The sequence below is a fragment of the Oncorhynchus masou genome, chromosome 21 (assembly GCF_036934945.1).
Source record: "Oncorhynchus masou masou isolate Uvic2021 chromosome 21, UVic_Omas_1.1, whole genome shotgun sequence".
Taxonomy (NCBI): Eukaryota; Metazoa; Chordata; class Actinopteri; order Salmoniformes; family Salmonidae; genus Oncorhynchus; species Oncorhynchus masou.
The window spans coordinates 30,615,387-30,634,645 of record NC_088232.1 but is presented as its reverse complement, the minus strand read 5'-3'; the positions used below and the strand labels follow the sequence as shown (position 1 = coordinate 30,634,645).

At 40.1% G+C, this 19,259-nt stretch overlaps 2 protein-coding genes across 5 annotated transcripts; one reads left to right on the top strand and one right to left on the bottom strand.

Annotated features, from left to right (window-relative positions):
• The first annotated feature begins 374 nt into the window (after positions 1–374).
• si:dkey-229e3.2 (uncharacterized) lies at positions 375–5,516 on the top strand. Of its 3 annotated transcripts, none has more exons than XM_064928063.1 (6): positions 375–436; positions 1,302–1,515; positions 1,681–1,829; positions 1,950–2,094; positions 4,937–5,017; positions 5,145–5,516. In XM_064928063.1, exons 2-6 carry the CDS (start codon positions 1,315–1,317, stop codon positions 5,283–5,285), a joined length of 717 nt encoding a protein of 238 aa, XP_064784135.1. In that variant the 5' UTR covers positions 375–436; positions 1,302–1,314; the 3' UTR covers positions 5,286–5,516. The 3 variants fall into 3 exon arrangements, with proteins under 3 accessions (XP_064784135.1, XP_064784133.1, XP_064784134.1); XM_064928061.1 differs by lacking the exon at positions 375–436 and adding an exon at positions 474–825; XM_064928062.1 differs by lacking the exon at positions 375–436 and adding an exon at positions 836–933.
• Positions 5,517–11,601: 6,085 nt separating this feature from the next.
• LOC135508110 (cell division cycle-associated protein 4-like) lies at positions 11,602–18,654 on the bottom strand. Of its 2 annotated transcripts, XM_064928060.1 has the most exons (3): positions 18,493–18,654; positions 15,132–15,268; positions 11,602–14,811 (listed from the first exon to the last, which is right to left on the bottom strand). In XM_064928060.1, the coding sequence occupies exon 3, from the start codon at positions 14,800–14,802 to the stop codon at positions 13,894–13,896; it is 909 nt and encodes a 302-aa protein (XP_064784132.1). In that variant the 5' UTR covers positions 14,803–14,811; positions 15,132–15,268; positions 18,493–18,654; the 3' UTR covers positions 11,602–13,893. The 2 variants fall into 2 exon arrangements, with proteins under 2 accessions (XP_064784132.1, XP_064784131.1); XM_064928059.1 differs by lacking the exon at positions 15,132–15,268.
• Positions 18,655–19,259: the final 605 nt, after the last annotated feature.

Genomic DNA, 19,259 nt, shown 5'->3' with positions numbered 1-19,259 from the left:
TTACTACTAATTGACCGTAGGGTTTTGATTTTAACCATGTGGATGGATATACATATTTCCTCGAAAGTAATTGTTCTCATTATCTCAAACCATAAGAGTAGAGTCAGGCTGTGTATTTCTTTCCCAATGTCTCAGGGCAAACGGAATTAAATGAAATAAAATATGTTTACTCACAGTAAATGTCCTTGATTGCTTTACCAACTTGAGGCCAACACATTAATCATCACCATTCATTTGAAATAATATACAGTATCTCCATATGGAGGGTCAAATGTTAATGTTGTGCCTGTCTAGTCATGTCTTGACAATCAATTCTTACTTTGTCAAGTCGGCCAAAGTTACACAACTGTGGCTAAAACACACATCTGAGAATTTAGGGCGCCCTCTGTCGGTTTCAGTTGCGTCTAGATTTTCGCTATCAATGCACCTGCGTCAGGTAAGGTTAGCTCTGGGCTCTTACGCAATCTCTACGTCATCGGGGCGGATCCAAAACAATGGGAAGTTGTGCCGCGTTCAAAAGAACTGGGAACTCGGGAAAAAATATGATGTTAAATCATGGCGTTATTGATCTTCAGGTCGGAAAAGTTGGAGTTGTATAGGCCCGAGTTCCATAGTTGGAATTTGGTTTGATGACCGTTCAAATCGTTTTTTTTTCCAGTGGAGCTCGTTTTTTTTCAGAGTTCCCAGTTGTTTGAAACCCACTGAAGTCGGAAGTCGAAGATTTCCGAGTTCCGAGCTCACAGTTCTTTTGAACGCGGCATAGACTATTGTTTATTATCACCTTCCGGATTCTTAGAAACTTCCCCTGTTACAGACGCGCCATCGGTAAGGAATATTTACCCTCTTTAGAGGTCTCTCAGCTAAAGACTTCGTAGTATCTAACGGTGTAGACCTCTCCGATACACTGTATCATGAGTGTAATGTAATCATAATGTACGTAATATGGTTATTTCAAATTAGTTCAGTCTAACAACGGGTTAGCATTATGTGTAGGTTGTGTTTCTTGTTTTATTAATTATGCTTGTATAGTTCTCGTTTTAATTTGTACACATGTATGTTTTTGTGGCTATCATTACACTAATTCACTTCATGTCGTGGTTCTATCCTCATTACATGTTGACCGTATTATTTAAGTGTATGGGCTGCACAGGAAATCATAACAATCGAGAGAGGGAAGTCACTGATGGCCTACTTATCATCACAGCATTGCATGATCAGACCAGAAGTTGGGGGCGTCTGTGGATGTGGATGGACAGATAAATTGTAATTTCTTCCATTATCTGATCCTTGTCCTAAAACAGACTTATCCGTTCAATGGAGGAACCATTATGTTCTGCTTACGGGGATTTCGTTGACTGGTCTGTCCAAACTGCTTGGGAACAGAATGACGCCGAGGTGGACAGTGCGTTTGGAGACTGGAGTTCTACCTGTAATGGCAACAAGTCGGATGCAGTTGGAAGATCTTCATCTCTGTCTTCACCCATGGACATGGACATCTCTAAACTATCAACAAAGGTGAGAGTGCACCAATCTTTTTGATCATTCCAAGTTTACTTTACTTAAAAGGAAATGATTACCTGTGAATTGTGATCTATATAGGAGCTGTCTTAATTTCCATTTTCCAAATGTAGGCTAATAAATAAACAATGTACAAATATGATATGTGATTTTTCTATACAGCTGGAGAATGGCAATGTGAAGAAATCATGTGTAGTTTTCCAGGAGTGCTTCCAGGTCTTGGGTGAATCTAAAGAGACCAACTGTACTGTACGATCTCTGTCCCAGCTGCTAGAAAACACACAGCCTTTTCAACCAACAGCTACAATATGGTGTCTAATTTATCCTTCTTTTTTTTTTTACTGTAACTAAAAACATGCCTTTGTATATGTATGAAGCTTCACTTTTGTGTTCCATGAGGTTGTATCTGACTCCTCTTCTCTCTTGCTTAGTGACTGTGGCAGCTTGTGGAGCCATCTGGTGGCTGAGCCCAGCAGGCTGAGGCTGTCAGAGCCAAAGCCCAGCTTACACTGCCACAGCCACAGCAGAATGGTTTCTGCCCTCAGAATCACACCCTCAAATTGCATCTCTGACCAGGTGAGATGGGTAGGTGGGGAATGAGAAGAATGGGGTCCTTTTAAAATGAATACACCCAGCCTTTTTGGATGAATGTCTTTACTTTTTGTGAAACATTTTGGGTTATTAATTGGAAATACAATAGTCAGATCCAAAATAATTGGCACTGTTGATAAAAAAGTAGCAAACAAATCTGAGCTATATTGTATCCGGCCCAAAAATAGACAATTATAGTATTTTATACTAATACAAATGCTGGGAGGAAGAGATTTTCTTTCCTCTTAAGGATCGGCCCCTTTTTTTCAATTTTTGCCTAAAATTACATACCCAAATCTAACTGCCTGTAGCTCCGGCCCTGAAGCAAGGATATGCATATTCTTGGTACCATTTCAAAGGAAACGCTGAGGTTTGTGGAAAAGTGGAAGGTATGTAGAATAATATAACACATTAGATCTGGTAAAAGATAATACAATCTTTGAAATGCAAGAGAAGGGCCATAATGTATTATTCCAGCCCAGGTGCGATTTAGATTTTGGCCACTAGATGGCAGCAGTGTATGTGCAAAGTTTCAGACTGATCCAATGAACATTTTCATTTCTGTTAAAAATGATGTATCAACTGTGCCTAATTTGTTTATTAATAACTTTTCATGTTCAAAACTTTGCACTCTCCTCAAACAATAGCATGGTATTATTTCACTGTAATAGCTACTGTGAATTGGACAGTGCAGTGAGATTAACAAGAATTTTAGCTTTCTGCCAATATCAGATATGTCTATGTCCTGGGAAATGTTCTTGTTACTTACAACCTCATGCTAATCGCATTAGTTTAGATCAACCGTCCCGCAGGGGACCCACTAATCCTGAAGTTTTAACAAGTAATAAAAAGAAAAACTCTCAAAAAGATAGGGGTAAATATTATTGGCATCAATGTGTTCAATACTCCAGGACCCTCCCCTTGTAAACTTAAATGGTAATCTCTTCTATTATCTATATTTATATGATTTAAATTGGTTTCCTATGGAGGATTGACTGAAAACAACAGATATTCCCATTCAAGTCAACATTATCTGATGTGTGGGCCTCCAACCATCTTTGTGGTACCATTTGAAAGTTGAAATTTCGATTTCATTCCCATTTTATCAGCCAAACATGACACTCACCCTGTATTCAAGAGCATGTTGTGTTTCAACTGATGGTGGTATGTTCCCCAATGCTGGAAGGGGGGGGACTGAGTAACAAAGTTTGGGAACCCCTGCGCTAGATGATGCTCCAAGATTCCACCCTGAAGGAAATATATTTGCCAAGTCGTCTGCCTTGTGTTCTGCATAGACCTTCAGAAAGTAGTTCTACCCCTTGAATTAGTCCACATTTTGTTGTATTACTGCCTGAATTCAAAATGTATTCAATGTATTTTTTTCTCTCACCCATCTACACACAATAACCCATAATGACAAAGTGAAAATGAAATACAGAAACATGTCATTTACATAACTAATCACACCCCTGAGTCAATACATGTTAGAATCACATTTGGCAGCAATTACAGCTTTGAGTCTTTCTGGGTAAGTCTCTTGGAGCTTTGCACACCCGTATTGCACAATATTTGCAAAATATATATATTTTTTAATTCTTCAAGCTCTTTCAAGTTGGGTGTTGAACATGGCTAGACAATGGATTTTCAAGTTGATTTGAAGTCACAACTGGAACTAGGCCACTCAGGAACATTCGATGTCATCTTGGTAAGCAACTCCAGTGTATATTTGACCTTCTGTTTTAGGTTATTGTCCTGCTGAAAGGTGAATTTGTCTCCCAGTGTCTGTTGGAAAGCAGAGTGAACCAGGTTTTCCTCTATGGTTTTGACTGTGCTTAGCTCTATTCCATATATTTTTATCCTAAAAACATCTTCTTAGTTCTTGCCAATAACAAGCATACCCATAACATGATGCAGCCACCACCATGCTTGAAAATATTAACGATGGTACTCAGTGATATGTGTTGTTGGATTTAGCCCAAACATAATGCTTTGTATTTAGGACCTAAAGTTCATTTCTTTGCCACATTTTTTTGCAGTATTACTTTAGTGCCTTATTGCAGGATGCATGTTTTTGAATATTTGTATTCTTTACAGGCTTTCTTCTTTTCACTGTCATTTAGGTTAGTATTGTGGAGTAACTGCAATGTTGTTGATCCATCCTAAGTTTTCTCCTAACAACCATTAAACTGTAACAGTTTTAAAGTCACCATTGGCCTCATGGTGAAATTCCTGTGCTGTTTCCTTCCCTTGTAGTGACTGATTGTATTGATACACCATCCAAAGTGTAATTAATAACTTCACCATGCTCAAAGGGATACCCCCCCCCCCCAATCTACCGATGGGTACCCTTCTTTGTGAGGCATTGGAAAACCTCCCTGGTCTTTGTGGTTGAATCTGTGTTTGAAATTCACTGCTTGATTGAGGGGCCTTACAATTATATGTATGTATGTGTGTAGTACAGAAGTGACGTAGTCATTAAAAAAATCATGTTAAACACTATTGCACCCAGAGTGAGCCCATGCAACTTATTATGTGACTTGTTAAGCAAATCGTTACTCCTAAACTATTTTAAGCTTGTAATAGCAAAGGGGTTGAATAATTATTGACTCAAGACATTTCAGCTTTTATTTTGTAATTAATTTGTAAACATTTCTAAAAACATAATTCCACTTTTACATTATGGGATATTGTTTGTACTACAGTGACAATCTACATTTAATCCATTTTAAATTCAGGCTGTAACACAAGAAAAATTGGAAAAAGTGAAGGAGTGTTAATACTTTTTGAAGACACTGGGTTCTAAATCTGTGGTCTTTCCCTTCCGTAGTGTGAGTCTGTCTTTTTGGAAGATCATGAAGAAACTACAGAGACCTCTTGCCACCCTGCTGCTGCTCTCATCAAAACCAAGGTGTGTGCATCCATGTGTGTGTGTTGGGCTTCTCCTTTTTAGGAAGTGGGCATCACTGGGCGTCTTTCTGCTCTTATTGGCAGGGAGCACACCTGTAACCTTTGGCCTTACTCTCATCTCCACTCAGCTGCTGGCCCCCTCCTCCTGCCATGGTGACACCCCAGCTTTCCTCTACCAAATTTCCCAGCAGTGGCTGACTCAATGCAGCATCCAGCTGCAGCCTCAGCACCACAAGAAGCCTCCTGCACTGAACTATGGAGAAGGATAAGATGAAGATGCTGCTTAGCCTTACTGTACTGTTGTAGATGGGTGAAACGGGTTAGGTTGTTACCCGGGTGAGAACAAAGTATACACTTTTCGCAACATTTTATTTATACAGATTGTAAAGAAAGTACATTCTATGATATTGTGTATTTAGTTTGCAGGCGTGTTCCTGGTTTTATATCTAATATTTTGATACGGAGTGCAGTTACAGTGATACTATAAAATGTTTAAGGAATGTATTGAGTTATTTATTCAGTGTTACACCTGTTTTATACCACTATTGTCAGGAGCAGAGGGAACAATGCAATTCTTTGGAAGTCACAGCACTCCACTAGAGGGCATACTGGCTTCCTCATAAGTCCCAACCCCCATTTTGCAAACATACAGAGTATTCAGACCCCTTGACTTTTTCCACATCTTGTTACGTTACAGCCTTTATTCTAGAATTGATTACACGTTTTGTTCTCATCAATCTACAAACACTACCCCATAATGACAAAGCGAAAACAGGTTTTTAGAATTGTTGGCAATGGTATTAAAAACAGAAATACCTTATTTAAGTATTCAAATCAAACTTTATTTGTCACATGTGCCGAATACAACGTGTAGACCTTCAGACCATGCACCTCAAAACAATCAACACCTCAAGAAACAAGCTTTGTCCATATATGTTTTGTAGAATACCCATATCCAAGTCTCACTGTAGAAACCTGGCTTGCGATCTAGGGCAGTGCATGGTCCCCAAAAAAAAGTAATTGGGTGTGTCTTCCCACTGTGGATACATTTTTATGGAAATGTGGATTGTTTGTTTGTGCTTTATCTATTTATGGCATCACATTATTGGTGTCCTCCACTTCTTAATATTTCCTTAGTTTGGTCCTCTGTTTTTCTTAACCTGCCTTAATACTCAAAACCATAGACATGTTTCATGACATTGGCCATTTTGTAAGTAAGACTGCAGGGAATCATGGAGCTAATCAGCACAAACCAGTATAACAGAGAGGTTATTACATGTGTATAACAGAGAGGTTATTACATGTGTACAACTGCATCTCAGACAGTTCTCTTACATTTCAACCACCAGGATTTGCCTTTCCAGACAGAGAAAACAAGAGGTGAGTGGAGGTGCACACTCCTCCCACATGCCACTTGTTTGGCTGGCGGGTTGAGTCTGTGAATATAATTGAAATACTGAGAGAAAAACCATCACCTTTTTACAAGTAGGCCCCTCCTACATGACAAGTGATGTAGGCCCTACACTTCCCTCCCCCCTCTCTCTCTCTACTATCTCCTCTCAGCTAGTGCACTAGCGGAATGTCAGAGTGAATTTAGATTACATTTCGTTGCAGTGCAGTTGCGGAAAAAAGGGAAGGAAGGATGGAGGAAGGAAGGATGACCTTGGGTTGTATTGTGCCTTATATGTCACACACACAGAGGAAGGCATTGGTGCATTGGACCATCTTTTTTTGGGGGTGGGATGGTCAAAATAAATTAATAATAATACAAATAATTGACTTTTTTAAGGGAGACGGCAGATGGCCCTTGGGCCTGTTAAGATGATGATTTTTGTGCAATTTCTCTATTGTCATATTAATATATTTGAGCATTTGCCTGATCAGTAGACAACGTCCAGTCCCCCCTACCAAGATAGGCCTGCCCGGTTTTCTGATTGGCTGATTTGGCGCAAAATTCACGTTCAAAGTCAAACGCACATCAGCAAAGAGACCTTGCTCTGACTCTTGTCATTAGTCAGCCCAGATCACGGCTCGTAAAAAAACAATGGTAGTACCGAAAAAAGTTAAGAGACCAAAGTAAGGCTTGAGGCTACAGCTGCTTAATGTATGAAATTAACAAACTCGTTTTCTAAAAGATCTGGTTCGGCTGGTCCCAGTGTTGTGACAGATGCTGCTACAGAAGACAGTGCAGTCGAGGTATGGAGAAAACCTATCTACTGTGTTACTCTTTCTCAGTTTTCACCCAAATGCCGACAGATTTTAATGCGAATATTCAAAAATCAACATAAAAAACTCCAAGGGGTTTCCATCAAATTGACTTGTTGCGGATAAAAGGCTGTGCGTGATGATGTAGTGCACAAAAATATACCTTTTCCATTTCATTTTCAATTTAACTGATGATTTTCTCACAAAAATTAAATTATACAGCGAGTGTGCCCACTGGTATTGGCACGTGCGCACTAACTAACAGTTTGCAGACACTGTGAAAGTAGGCCAATAGCCTATGGATGAGATTATTATGGACAAGATTATTTCTATTTGTCAAATGGCAGTCTCAAATGCCAGGGCCTAATTTTTGTCCCAGTCCGCCACTGGAGGAAGCCTCTCACTGCTCAGCTGGATGGATATATTTGCTAACTTTCCTTATTGTAACTCAAATACTACATTTCTACAGAACTATTTTAAGTCTTTAAGGCATTATTCTTTAAAGGGAAAAGTGGTTGATATGAGAACAAGGAACTACCTTTGATTATACAGAATAACTCAATATTATCACGTCTCAGGATAAGACCCAGATGCAGACAGTTCAAATAAGATATTTATTATAAAACGGGGCAGGCAAACAACAGGTCTTGGGCAGGCAGAGGTCGGTAGTCCAAGGCAGAGTCCGTAAAATACAGAGTTGCAGACAGGGTCAGGGCAGGCAGAGGTCAGTAATCCAGGGCAAGCAGAGGTCAGTAATCCAGGGCAGGCGGAGGACAGTCAGAATGATCAAAACCAGCATAACTAGAAAACGGGCTCAAGAAAACAGGAGTACGAAATACACACTGGTAGGCTTGACAAGACAAGACGAACTGGCAACAGGGAAACAGAGAAAACAGGTATAAATGCACAGGGGATAATGGGGAATATGGGCGACACCTGGAGGAGGGTGGAGACAATCACAAGGACAGGTGAAATAGATCAGAGTATGACAGGTTGTAACAACCATTCAAACACGGTTACAGATGCACGGTTACAGTACCTTCTCTGTCACTGAAACAATTCACACCCTGAAATTGACTTTTTCCACATTTTGTTGTGTTACAACCTGAATTAAAAATGTATTACAATTAGATTTTGTGTCACTGGCCTAAACAGAATACTCCATAATGTCAAAGTTAAATTTTAGTTTTTAGTATTCAACACCTTTGTTATGGCGATCCTAAATAATTACAGGAGTAGAAATTTGCTTAACAAGTCACATAAATTGCATGCACTCACTATTGTGTGCAATAATAGTGGTGAACATGATTTTTGAATGACTACCGCGTCACTGTCCCACACACATTCTGTAAGGTCCCTCAGTCGAAAAGTGAAATTCAAGCACAGATTCAACCACAAAGACCAGGGACATTTTACAATGACTCGCAAAGAAGCGCACCTATTGGTGGATAAGTGTTTAAAAATGACACTGAATATCCCTTTGAGCATGGTGAAGTTATCAATTAGATTTTGGATGGTGTATCAATACACCCAGTCACACCACAGAAACAGACATCCTTCCTAACTCAATTGCTGGAGAGGAAGGAAATCGCTCAGGGATTTCACTATGAGACCAATGGTAATTTTAAAATAGTTACCTGGCTGTGATAGGAGAAAACTGGATCAACATTGTAGTTCCTCCGCAATACTAACCTAAATGACAGAATGAAAAGATGCTTGTACAGAATAAAAAATATTCAAAAACATGCATCCTGTTTGCAATAAGGCACTATACTAATACTACAAAAAAGGTGGCAAAGAAATTAACATTTTGTCCTGAATACAAAGCGTTACGTTTGGGGAAAATCCAACATAACAAATCACTGAGTAGTACCACTTCATATTTTCACGCCTGATGTTGGCTGCATCATGTTATGGGTATGCTTATCATCAGCAAGGACTAGGGAGTTATTAAAGTTGTTTTTTTAAACATAATAGAGCTAAGCACAGACAAAATCCAAGAGGAAAAACTGGTTCAGTCTGCTTTCCAACAGACGCAGGTGGACAAATTCACCTTTCAACAGGACAACAAGGTAAAACACAAGGCCAAATATACACTGGAGTTGCTTACCAAGATGACATTGAATGTTCCTGAGTGGTCTGGTTACAGTTGTGACTTAAATCGGCTTGAATATCTATGGCAAAACTTGAAAATGTCTGTCTAGCAATTATCATCAACCAACTTGACAGAGCTTGAAGAATAATGGGCAAATATTGTATAATCCAGGTATGCAAAGCTCTTAAGAGACTTATCCAAAAACACTCACAGCTGCCAAAGTTAATTCTAACATGTATTGACTCGGGGATTGAATACTTAACGAATCAAGATATATTAGTGTTCTATTTTTCATAAACATTTTAAATAAATCATCAATTTTCTTACACTTTGACATTTGAAAAAAACTTTATTTAACTAGGCATGTTAGTTAAGAACAAATTCTTATTTTCAATGATGGCCTAGGAACAGTGGGTTAACTGCCTTGTTCAGGGGCAGAATGAGAGATTTTTACCTTGTCAGCTTGGGGATTCGATCTTGCAAACTTTCGGTTACTTGTCCAACACATTAACCAGTAGGCTACCTGCCACCCCAATTACAGAGTATTGTGTGTGGATCGTTGACAAATAAAAAGGACAATTAAATACATTTTTCTCCCACTTGAACATAACAAAATGTGTAAAAGTCAAGGGGTGGAAATACTTTCTGAAGGCACTCATACAATGTAACATAAATGTTCCTTATGAGCATATAACTATTGTGGTCGAAGGGACCATGAACAGCCATGTAAGGACAAAGGCCTATTGTAATTGTGAAGGTGAAATGTACATGATAACCTCGAAGGAGAGGAATTAATAGGAACATACTTTGAGATCAATGTGTTTTTGTATATTTCAATATGATTTAGTCATTTCAATGACTATTTGTAAGATTATGCCATCAATAACTAAAATCTAAGGAGGACCCAGTGTTGATATTTTTGTCGTCAATAATTTACTGTACAAATTATGTAGTTTCACATAATTTGTAAAGAAGTGTAATGTTGTTCTCATGGAAAATAATTTATTGAGCACTACAGATACGGTGCATTCAAAGTATTCAGACCCCTTCCCTTTTTCCACAATTTATTATGTTACAGCCGTATTCTAAAATTGATTGAATAAAATAAAAACACCATGACACAGCAAAAACAGATTTAGACGTTTCAAAAAACAGAAATACCACATTTACATAAGTATTCAGAACCTTTGCTATGAGACTCAAAATTGAGCTCAGGTGCATCTGTTTCCATTGATCATCCTTGAGATGTTTCTACAGCTTGATTAAAGTCCACCTGTGGTAAATTCAATTCATTGGACATGATTGGAAAGGCACACACCTGTCTATATAAGGTCCCACAGTTGACAGTGCATGTCAGAGCAAAAACAAAGCCAGGTCGAAGGAATTGTCTGTAGAGCTCCGAGACAGGATAGTGTCGAGGCACAAATCTGGGGAAGGGTACCAAATAATGTCTGCAGCAATGAAGGTCCCCAAGAATACAGTGGCCTCCATCATTCTTAAATGGAAGTTTGGAACTACCAAGACACTTCCTAGAGCTGGCCACCTGGCCAGACTGAGCAATCGGGGGAGAAAGGCCTTGGTCAGGGAGGGCAACAAGACCCCGATGGTCACTGACAGGGCTCCAGAGTTCCTCTGTGGAGATGGGAGATCCTTCCAGAAGGACAACCATCTCCGCTGCACTCCACCAATCAGGCCTTTATGGTAGTGACCAGACGAAAGCCACTCTTCAGTAAAAGGCACGACAGCGCGCTTGGAGTTTGTTAATAGGCAACTAAAGGACTCAGACCATGAGAAACAAGATTCTCTGGTCTGATGAAACCAATTTAGAACTCTTTGGCCTGAAGGCCAAGTGTCATGTCTGGAGGAAACCTGGCACCATCCCTAAGGTGAAGCATGGTGGTGGCATCATCATGCTGTGGGGATGTTTTTAAGCAGCAGGGACTGGGATTTAGGGTAGATGAATAGAGGGAAAGATGAACGGAGCAGAGTAAAGAGAGATCCTTGATGAAGATCTGCTCCAGAGCACTCTGGACCTGACTGGGGCGAAGGTTCCCCTTCCAACAGTGCAACAACCATAAGCACAGAAACAAGACAACGCAGGAGTGGCTTCGGGACAAGTCTCTGAATGTCCTCAAGTGGCCCCAACCAGAGCCCAGACTTGAACATAGCTGTACAGCAACACTCCCCATCCAACCTGACAGCGCTTTAGAGGGTCTGCACAGAAGAATGGGAGAAGCTCCCCAAATACAGGTGTGCCAAGCTTGTAGCGTCATACCCAATAAGACTCCAGGCTGTAATGTGCTTTAATAAAGTACCGAGTAAAGGTTCTGAATATTTATGTCAATGTGATATTTCCGCAGTTTTTACAAACATTTCTAAAAACCTGTTTTTGCTTTGTCATTATGGGGTATTGTGTGTAGATTTAATCCATTTTAGAATAAGGCTGTAAGGTAACAAAATGTAGAAAAAGTCAAGGTGTCTGAATACTTTCCGAAAGCACTGTATTCCATAGAAATCAAGTGGTATTTGCATGTGAAAATATTATGGTGTGCATTTTCTCTATTGTTTACATTTTGTTGTTTGTCCACTGATTGGTATACACATTGTACATCTTAGTGTCTTTCACCAACTTCACATCAAACACAATACCTTGAACTTAGTTTACCTTTAATAACCTCTATGGGATTGGTGTCCCCCCACGGGACGGTTGAGCTAACATAGGCTAATTTGATTAGCCTGAGTTTGTAAGTAACAAACGAAAAAATCCCAGGACATAGCTTTCTGCCCATATCAGATAGATTAACAAGAATTTTAGACAACTACACTGTCCAATTTACAATAGCTATTTCAGTGAAAGAATACCATGCTATTGTTTGAGAGCGCACAATTATGAACTTGAAAATGTATCAATAAACCAATTAGGCACATTTGGGCTGTCTTGATACAACATTTTGAACATGTTCATTGGATCAGTCTAAAAATTTGCTCATACACTACTGCCTTCTAGTGGCCAAATTCTATATTGCGCATGTTCTGCAATAATATATTATGGCCTTTCTCTTCCATTTCAAAGATGGTACAAAAAAATAAAAACGCATGTTTTTTCTTTGCGTTATATTCTCCTACATTCATTTCATATTTCCACAAATTTCAAAGTGTTTCCTTTGAAATGTTATCAAGAAAATGCATATCCTTGCTTCAGGTCCTGAGCTACAGGCAGTTAGATATGGGTATGTCATTAATTGAACAAAAAAAAAGGGTTGATCCTTAAACTAACAGATACATTTTATCTAGTTAAAAAATAAAATAAGTGACAATTAACTTTGCACCTTTTATTATAAAAAATATTTACAAAGATGCTACATTTTTTATTAATATAAAAATGCATATACTTTACAATTGTTGAAATTCTAGCTCCTGTTTGAAGCAGAGTGACATCATTCAGAGGAGTGTTGTGGTAGTAATGACCGGAGTAATACTGTCGGATTTAACTGATACGGTTTGCCTGAGTAATCTCTTAATCATGATAAGACATTTTGAAAAATCTTTAGAATGGCAGTTGCTTGTACATCCCAAAAAAATGGAAAAAGAAAAAAAACATTGACATTTCTATGGATGAATTCTGTACAAAATATCATTTCACAAATGAACTGCATAGTGAATAGTAAACCCAGGCCCATAGTTATTTTTGAAGAAAAAAAAAAAGGAGGGGGGGGTAGACCCTGGTGATATATAAAATATATCACATGGGTCTACACAATTCAGTTAAAAGCAACTTGGCATGTTTGTGTCTATTTAATAAATTAAATAAATTAAAAAATAATAACTTAATGGGTCAACCCATTATTCTCAATTTGTAATAACACAAATATCAGAAAATATGGCTTCTTAATGCTGATATCAAGCAAGAGTTTCTGTTAATACTTGAACAAATCTAGTCTAGGTCGTAAGAGATGGATTCAAATCAAGCGGGGGGGGGGGACAATGTGCCTGAAAAAGCAGGACGGTCCCTGTCTTGAGACTTGATTCCAAACCATAGGAAGACTGGTCGAATCGGGCTACATTAACATTTCAAAATCTCTGTCAGATTAAAAATAGGAGGGGGGATTAGATGTAGTCATACTGGTACATTTCCCAAACTGTATGTTGCAAAAAATATATTTCAATATACATCTATACGTACAATATACATCTATTTCACTAATATTTGTTTTAGTCTTTAGGAAAATATACATTGCTTCAAAGGTTTGGATGTTCCGGTCTCTATTCTTGTGTAGTGTAATGACATTGTTCTTCAATCCATACATAACAATAAATTAAAACAAAACTGGAAAAATAGATTGTATGATAAAAGGAAACATAGAAAAGTATGTAAATAAGAAAAATCATAATGGTATATGCTGTAATCTCTGCCCACTAACAGATGCACACCTGCATGTGGTAACACTGAATAAGTTATTAATTTCATAAACCCTCAACGTCTGAATGTATAATAATAACACGATATCCATGTACGCACCATGTGCATTGTCTGTAAAGAGTCTACCAAGTCTGTATGAATGGGAATGTGTTGTTTCTCAAGAGCCCACTATGATCTCCATGATGTGGTCCAGTTCATTGAGGTCTGATCGGCAGCTGGTGCTAGAGCTGAGGGGTGAGGGCCCATGGGAGGACAGGCTCTCCAGGAGGTCGTAGGGCCCCATCTTAGGCGCACTCTGCATGCCTGTCAGCACCGTGTCAAGGTCGTAGTAGGACGCATCCACATCTGAAAACAGTTCCTCCAGGGCAGGGTCGGGGCTGGGCGCAGGGTTTTTGATCTCAAACGTGCCAAAGACCTGCTCTGCTGTCCTGGAGTCCTCCACAAGCCTGTCACTGTCTCCCTCCTCCGAACCAGACCCACACTCCTCACTGTCCTCATCTTCCTCCTCATCTTCACCATTTTCCTCTTCCCAGCAGGGGTCCATGCCAAAGGTGCCTGGCAGGTAGGAGGTTGGGGCTTGGGGGGAAACCGTGGACATGGCCACCCCCCCCTCGCCCTCCTCCTCCACTACCACCTCCTCCTCCTCTGCAGGGCAACCCTCTGACCCCACCGCTGGGAAGGGCTTGAGTACCTGCTCCCCCTGGGTTGCCTCGGTCTGCCGACACAGCACCTCGGTGGCCACCAGGCGGTCTGCAGAGCACTGGGCAGCAGCGTTGGCAGCACTCAGGGCCTGGGTCATGATCTGCCAGGTGCCGTCCTGGGTCATCTCCTCCTGGATCTGCCTCACTGTGTTGGCAATCAGCACTGAACGGCACAGGTTGGGCTCCACCAGCATGTGGCACAGCTGCAGCTTGATTAGGGACATGTCCAGCAGGGACTGCCGCTGCAGGCTGTAGGATGACAGCATCCTTACGGCCACCGAACTCGGCTGGTTTACATCCTCACCTCCTGCCGCAGGTTCATCCCCGGAGTCAGAAAACTTGCGCTTCGTGCCCTTCGGGAACATTTTGGCTCTCTGGGGTGAGGGGAGACGGAGAGTGTTATTGATGAAAAATCTGTCACAAAAACGTTACCATTCTGACACAAACACACATGGTATCATGAAAGACTGTTGTTTTGCAGAATTTTACTTATCAAAAGTACATTCTAAAAATGAATGAACTTATGTGTGGTGTTAAGTTTGAAGTGTGTGGCATAAGGACAAACTATTAAGGTGATAAGCTAAATTTCAATTGGTAAGAGAATTCTGTGATGAAGAATCTCTAGGTTAGCTAAATATTCATGTAGTGGCCTACAGTATAAATGGCTTGTTGTTTTTCTGAAAGTTTGCTATACCTTTCCTGTTGAGAGGCACAGGCATTAGCATAGCAGCTTGGTCCCGGCTGCAGCGCTTCAGTACTTTTGTACAAGCAACAAGCAGCTTTTGTTCTGCACCCTTTCTGCCCATTTTAGGCCAGTCTGAAGCAAGGCTCCTGCTGGGCGGAACAACCACACTTTTAACAGACCCACTGAACCACCGAAAATACAGCATGTTACCAACCACCTTCCATCACTGCGGTCAAAGTCAGGACAGGTCAGATTTTTCTCAAAAAAAACACAATCAGCTCATGTACACACACCATCCCACCCCACTGCCACCTGTCGTCAGACATCTCCTAAGTATGGGCAAAAGTGAGTTAACAACTTCACTCCGGTAGTACAAAAGAGAACAGGACACATACTGGGTAAGAAAAGTCAAATGAAACCACACAGGTTTAATGTGATATTGTGTTTGAGATATGCACACACCATGCTCCGAAAACTAGAACTGCTAGAATGTCATTACAGGGAAAGGAGGAAAAGTTAACATTAACCTTCCCGATGCTGTATCTCTGCCTGAATGAGAAGATATCAGAAGACTTGCCTCAAAACAACAGGGTCGGCTGCTGGCTCCAAGGGACAAACAAGCCGGGGAGAGCAGAGTAGGGAGAGAACACAGGACATGAGCCTGGTGTGACTACATTTCCCATAAGACTAAAACAAAGGAACTTCTGTAAGGGTATTCGTCCCCTCAGAGAGAGCTCTGGGTAGGGCATTGATTGGCGTTACTACTCTGCTACATGGATCAACCATCCACGAAGCAACAAAGGATATAAAAACAGGAGGTAAGTATGCAATAAAGAAAACTAAAACTAAAACAGACAAGAGACAGTTTCAAAACAACAAACATTTGTAGTCAATATACTGATCAAAAAATATAAACGCAACATGCAAAAAAATTCTGAGTTACAGTTCATATAATGAAATCAGTCAATAGAAAAAATGAATTTGTCCCTAATCAATGGATTTCACATGACTGGACAGGGGTGCAGCCTGGCAGCCAATCAGAATGAGTTTTTCCCCAAAAAAGGGCTTTATTACAGACAGAAACTATCCTGTTTTATCAGCTGTCCGGGTGGCTGGTCTCAGACGATCCCGCAGCCGGATGTGGAGGTCCTGGGCTGGCGTGGTTACACGTGGTCTGCGGTTGGGCATACTGCCAAATTCTCTACAACAACGTTGAGGCGGCTTATGGTAGAGATATTAACATTACATTCTCTGGCAACAGCTCTGGTGGACATGACTGTATTCAGAATGCCAATTGCACGCTCCCTCAAAAATCTGAGACATCAGTGGCATTGTGTTGTGTGACACAACTGCACATTTTAGAGTGGCCTTTTATTGTCCCCAGCACAAGGTGCACTTGTGTAATGACCATGCTGTTTAATCAGCTTATTGATATGCCACACCTGTCGGGAGAAATGCTCACTAACAGGGATGTAAAGAAATGTGTGCACAAAATTGGAGATAAATAAGCTTTTTGTGCATATGGAACATTTCTGGGATTTTTTATTACAGCTCATGAAAACTGGGACAAACACTTTACATGTTGCGTTTATATTTTTGTTCAGTATAGATTATTTTAACAATATACTTGCTGATAGCAAAAAAGCACAGTTGATAATAGCAACTTATGCAGCGTTCCTAATTAGCAATGTATTGTATCTATTCTAGAGCTATAGGGGTACACCGTGGACATCACAGGGGCACAATCAATCAGTCTGGCCAGGGGAGAACATTCAGCTTCGGTCCCACCCTAGTGGACATCTTACCACTGGAGCAACAAATGCTATCACAAGGTGACACTTGCATTTACTGTATATTTTTACCATTGGAAGTAACCAGGAGAGTGTGTTAATGAACCTACTTGAATGCAGACTTTATCCATAAATAAACTATGATGAAATACTCTGTCACACAATTGGACTGGTGCCCTTACTGAAAAGTAAGATTATTTTAACTGCAACAACTGAACACTGCAAAGGGACCTGCATCAGACCACAGATAAAATGTATGAACAGTAGGTTTTTGACACAAACCTCTGAAGTACAAGAAAACATGCAAACTTCAGCAAACGTTTGTGTGTTCCAAGTTGCTAGAACCCAAATGGTATTTACATAGCTGCAAATGTTCTAGTCCAATTCATGAGGGGCGTTGCCAGGTACCCTATTAAAAATAAAAATAAATGTGAGGCAGACATATAAATGTACTCTCTCTGTTTTTTGTTGTTGTTTTTTTTACCTTAGTGAAGCCTGTCAAAAACAAAGGATGAATTCTAACTAAGAAGCAAAATACTACACAAGTAACAACAACACTGTGTTCATGTTAATTCACCAATCCCCACAAACAACGGGTTTCTACTAAGGAAGTCTAGCTGATTGGATATCTGAAAACAAGGAAAAAGAGGTGCAATCATTATGATGTGACAAGAATGAGTTACTGGTGCAAGGATGGGGCCTTATTGCTCCTTATAAAACACTGCAAACCTAAAAAAGGACTGTTCAATACAAATCTGTTAGGCCGATATCCATGGAAAAAAGGATCAAATAGGTTAAATGTGGCTATAAAAAAAAAACATAGGTCAAGACAACATACAACACTTCAAGGTTGTCTTTTGCTGATTACTCCAATCAATTAGTCTGCCATTGCCACATGTAAGGAGGGAACCTCAATCCTGTGCTTGTTGCAAGTACCCTGTGTTATGTCTCAGTTTACACCACTAAACTTCAAAGAGCAAACAGCTCCACCAGAGATCCTCCTCCTCCTCGTCTATGGCTCCACCTAGGAATTGGCTCCCCTCCCCCACAGTACTGACGTCGATATTTCCACGGCCGCTTATGGTTATTTGAATGGAGAAATTATCTGACTACCCAACAGTGCGAGGGTGCATCCTGCAATTCATAATAGGTTAATAAAAAATAAATTTACAAAATTAAATCAGTTATTTACATTGCACCCATTGCAATCGCTAGTGGCCTTCTCTGGTAGCTGCACCGCATGCTTTGTCTAGTTCGAGCAAAAGGGAAGCTGGGGCGACAATGGAGATGAGGCCATTTTGAAATAACTAGCTAGCTAGCCAATTCCTACTCATCGAGATAAAATGGGGATACATTATGACACCGTTTTCAAATTACAAAACTTCATTTTTTCCAACTACATAATTTCTTACCCTTCTCAAACTGGAGTGTATACTTCTGCTTTACAAAATGGTTTAACTACCTAGCTAAATGTGTAGCTAACATAGCTAGCCCCCCCGCCTCACCAGACTAACATTTGATAAGAGTTTCAGGAATAAATATTTCGTATCAATCCTGACAAATAAATACATTCCACGTACCGTCGTTTATTTTACTTTATCCCTGTGTTGGTCATAAGATCCTCTGTAGGATGCGGAGATCAGGCTGAGATGAGATCATTAATGCCACGGCTTCAAAACTACCTCGTCTTCACTGCTGCTTGCTACGGCCAGGGAGCAGGGAGGGTGGCGGAATTGGGGGAAGGATGAAGGGGGCGGCTCCATGCATCTTGATCGACATGCTGTCACTTGAATTAGAGCACCAGAACAAAAGGTATACTCTCAAAAGGCACAAAAACAACAACTACGCAACATGTAAATCAAAGCTCACGTGCGTTTCTTAAAAACTGCACAGACTGTAATCACTGCGGACCTCAGTACATATGGGAGGAAATTGTAAATTCACAGAAGAAAAAAATCCCACTGTGAAAAATGGTCAACATTAAATGCAATACAACTATGACGAGTTATACAGAATGTAATGACATTTAGCATTTTATTTTAATGTATTTTATTGTTCAAAATGTCCAAGGCTGTGGTTTACCAAGGAATCATAAAAATTTATTTATTTTTTTCAAATTACTCTAAGTTTGCAGTTAGTGGATGTGCCTGTCCAAAAACTCAGTGGTGGCACCATACGGTGGCACAACACTGTTATTGTCAATATTGACTGATTTGTCAAGCGTCTATCCAGCCGGGAGAGCTGTCGATTTTATATGGCTTTGTATGGCTGTTAAAATAAACGTATGTCAGTGTTTTCAATATAACATTTTTGCATTTGTGGGTACAAGTTAGATTGTGTGAATGTA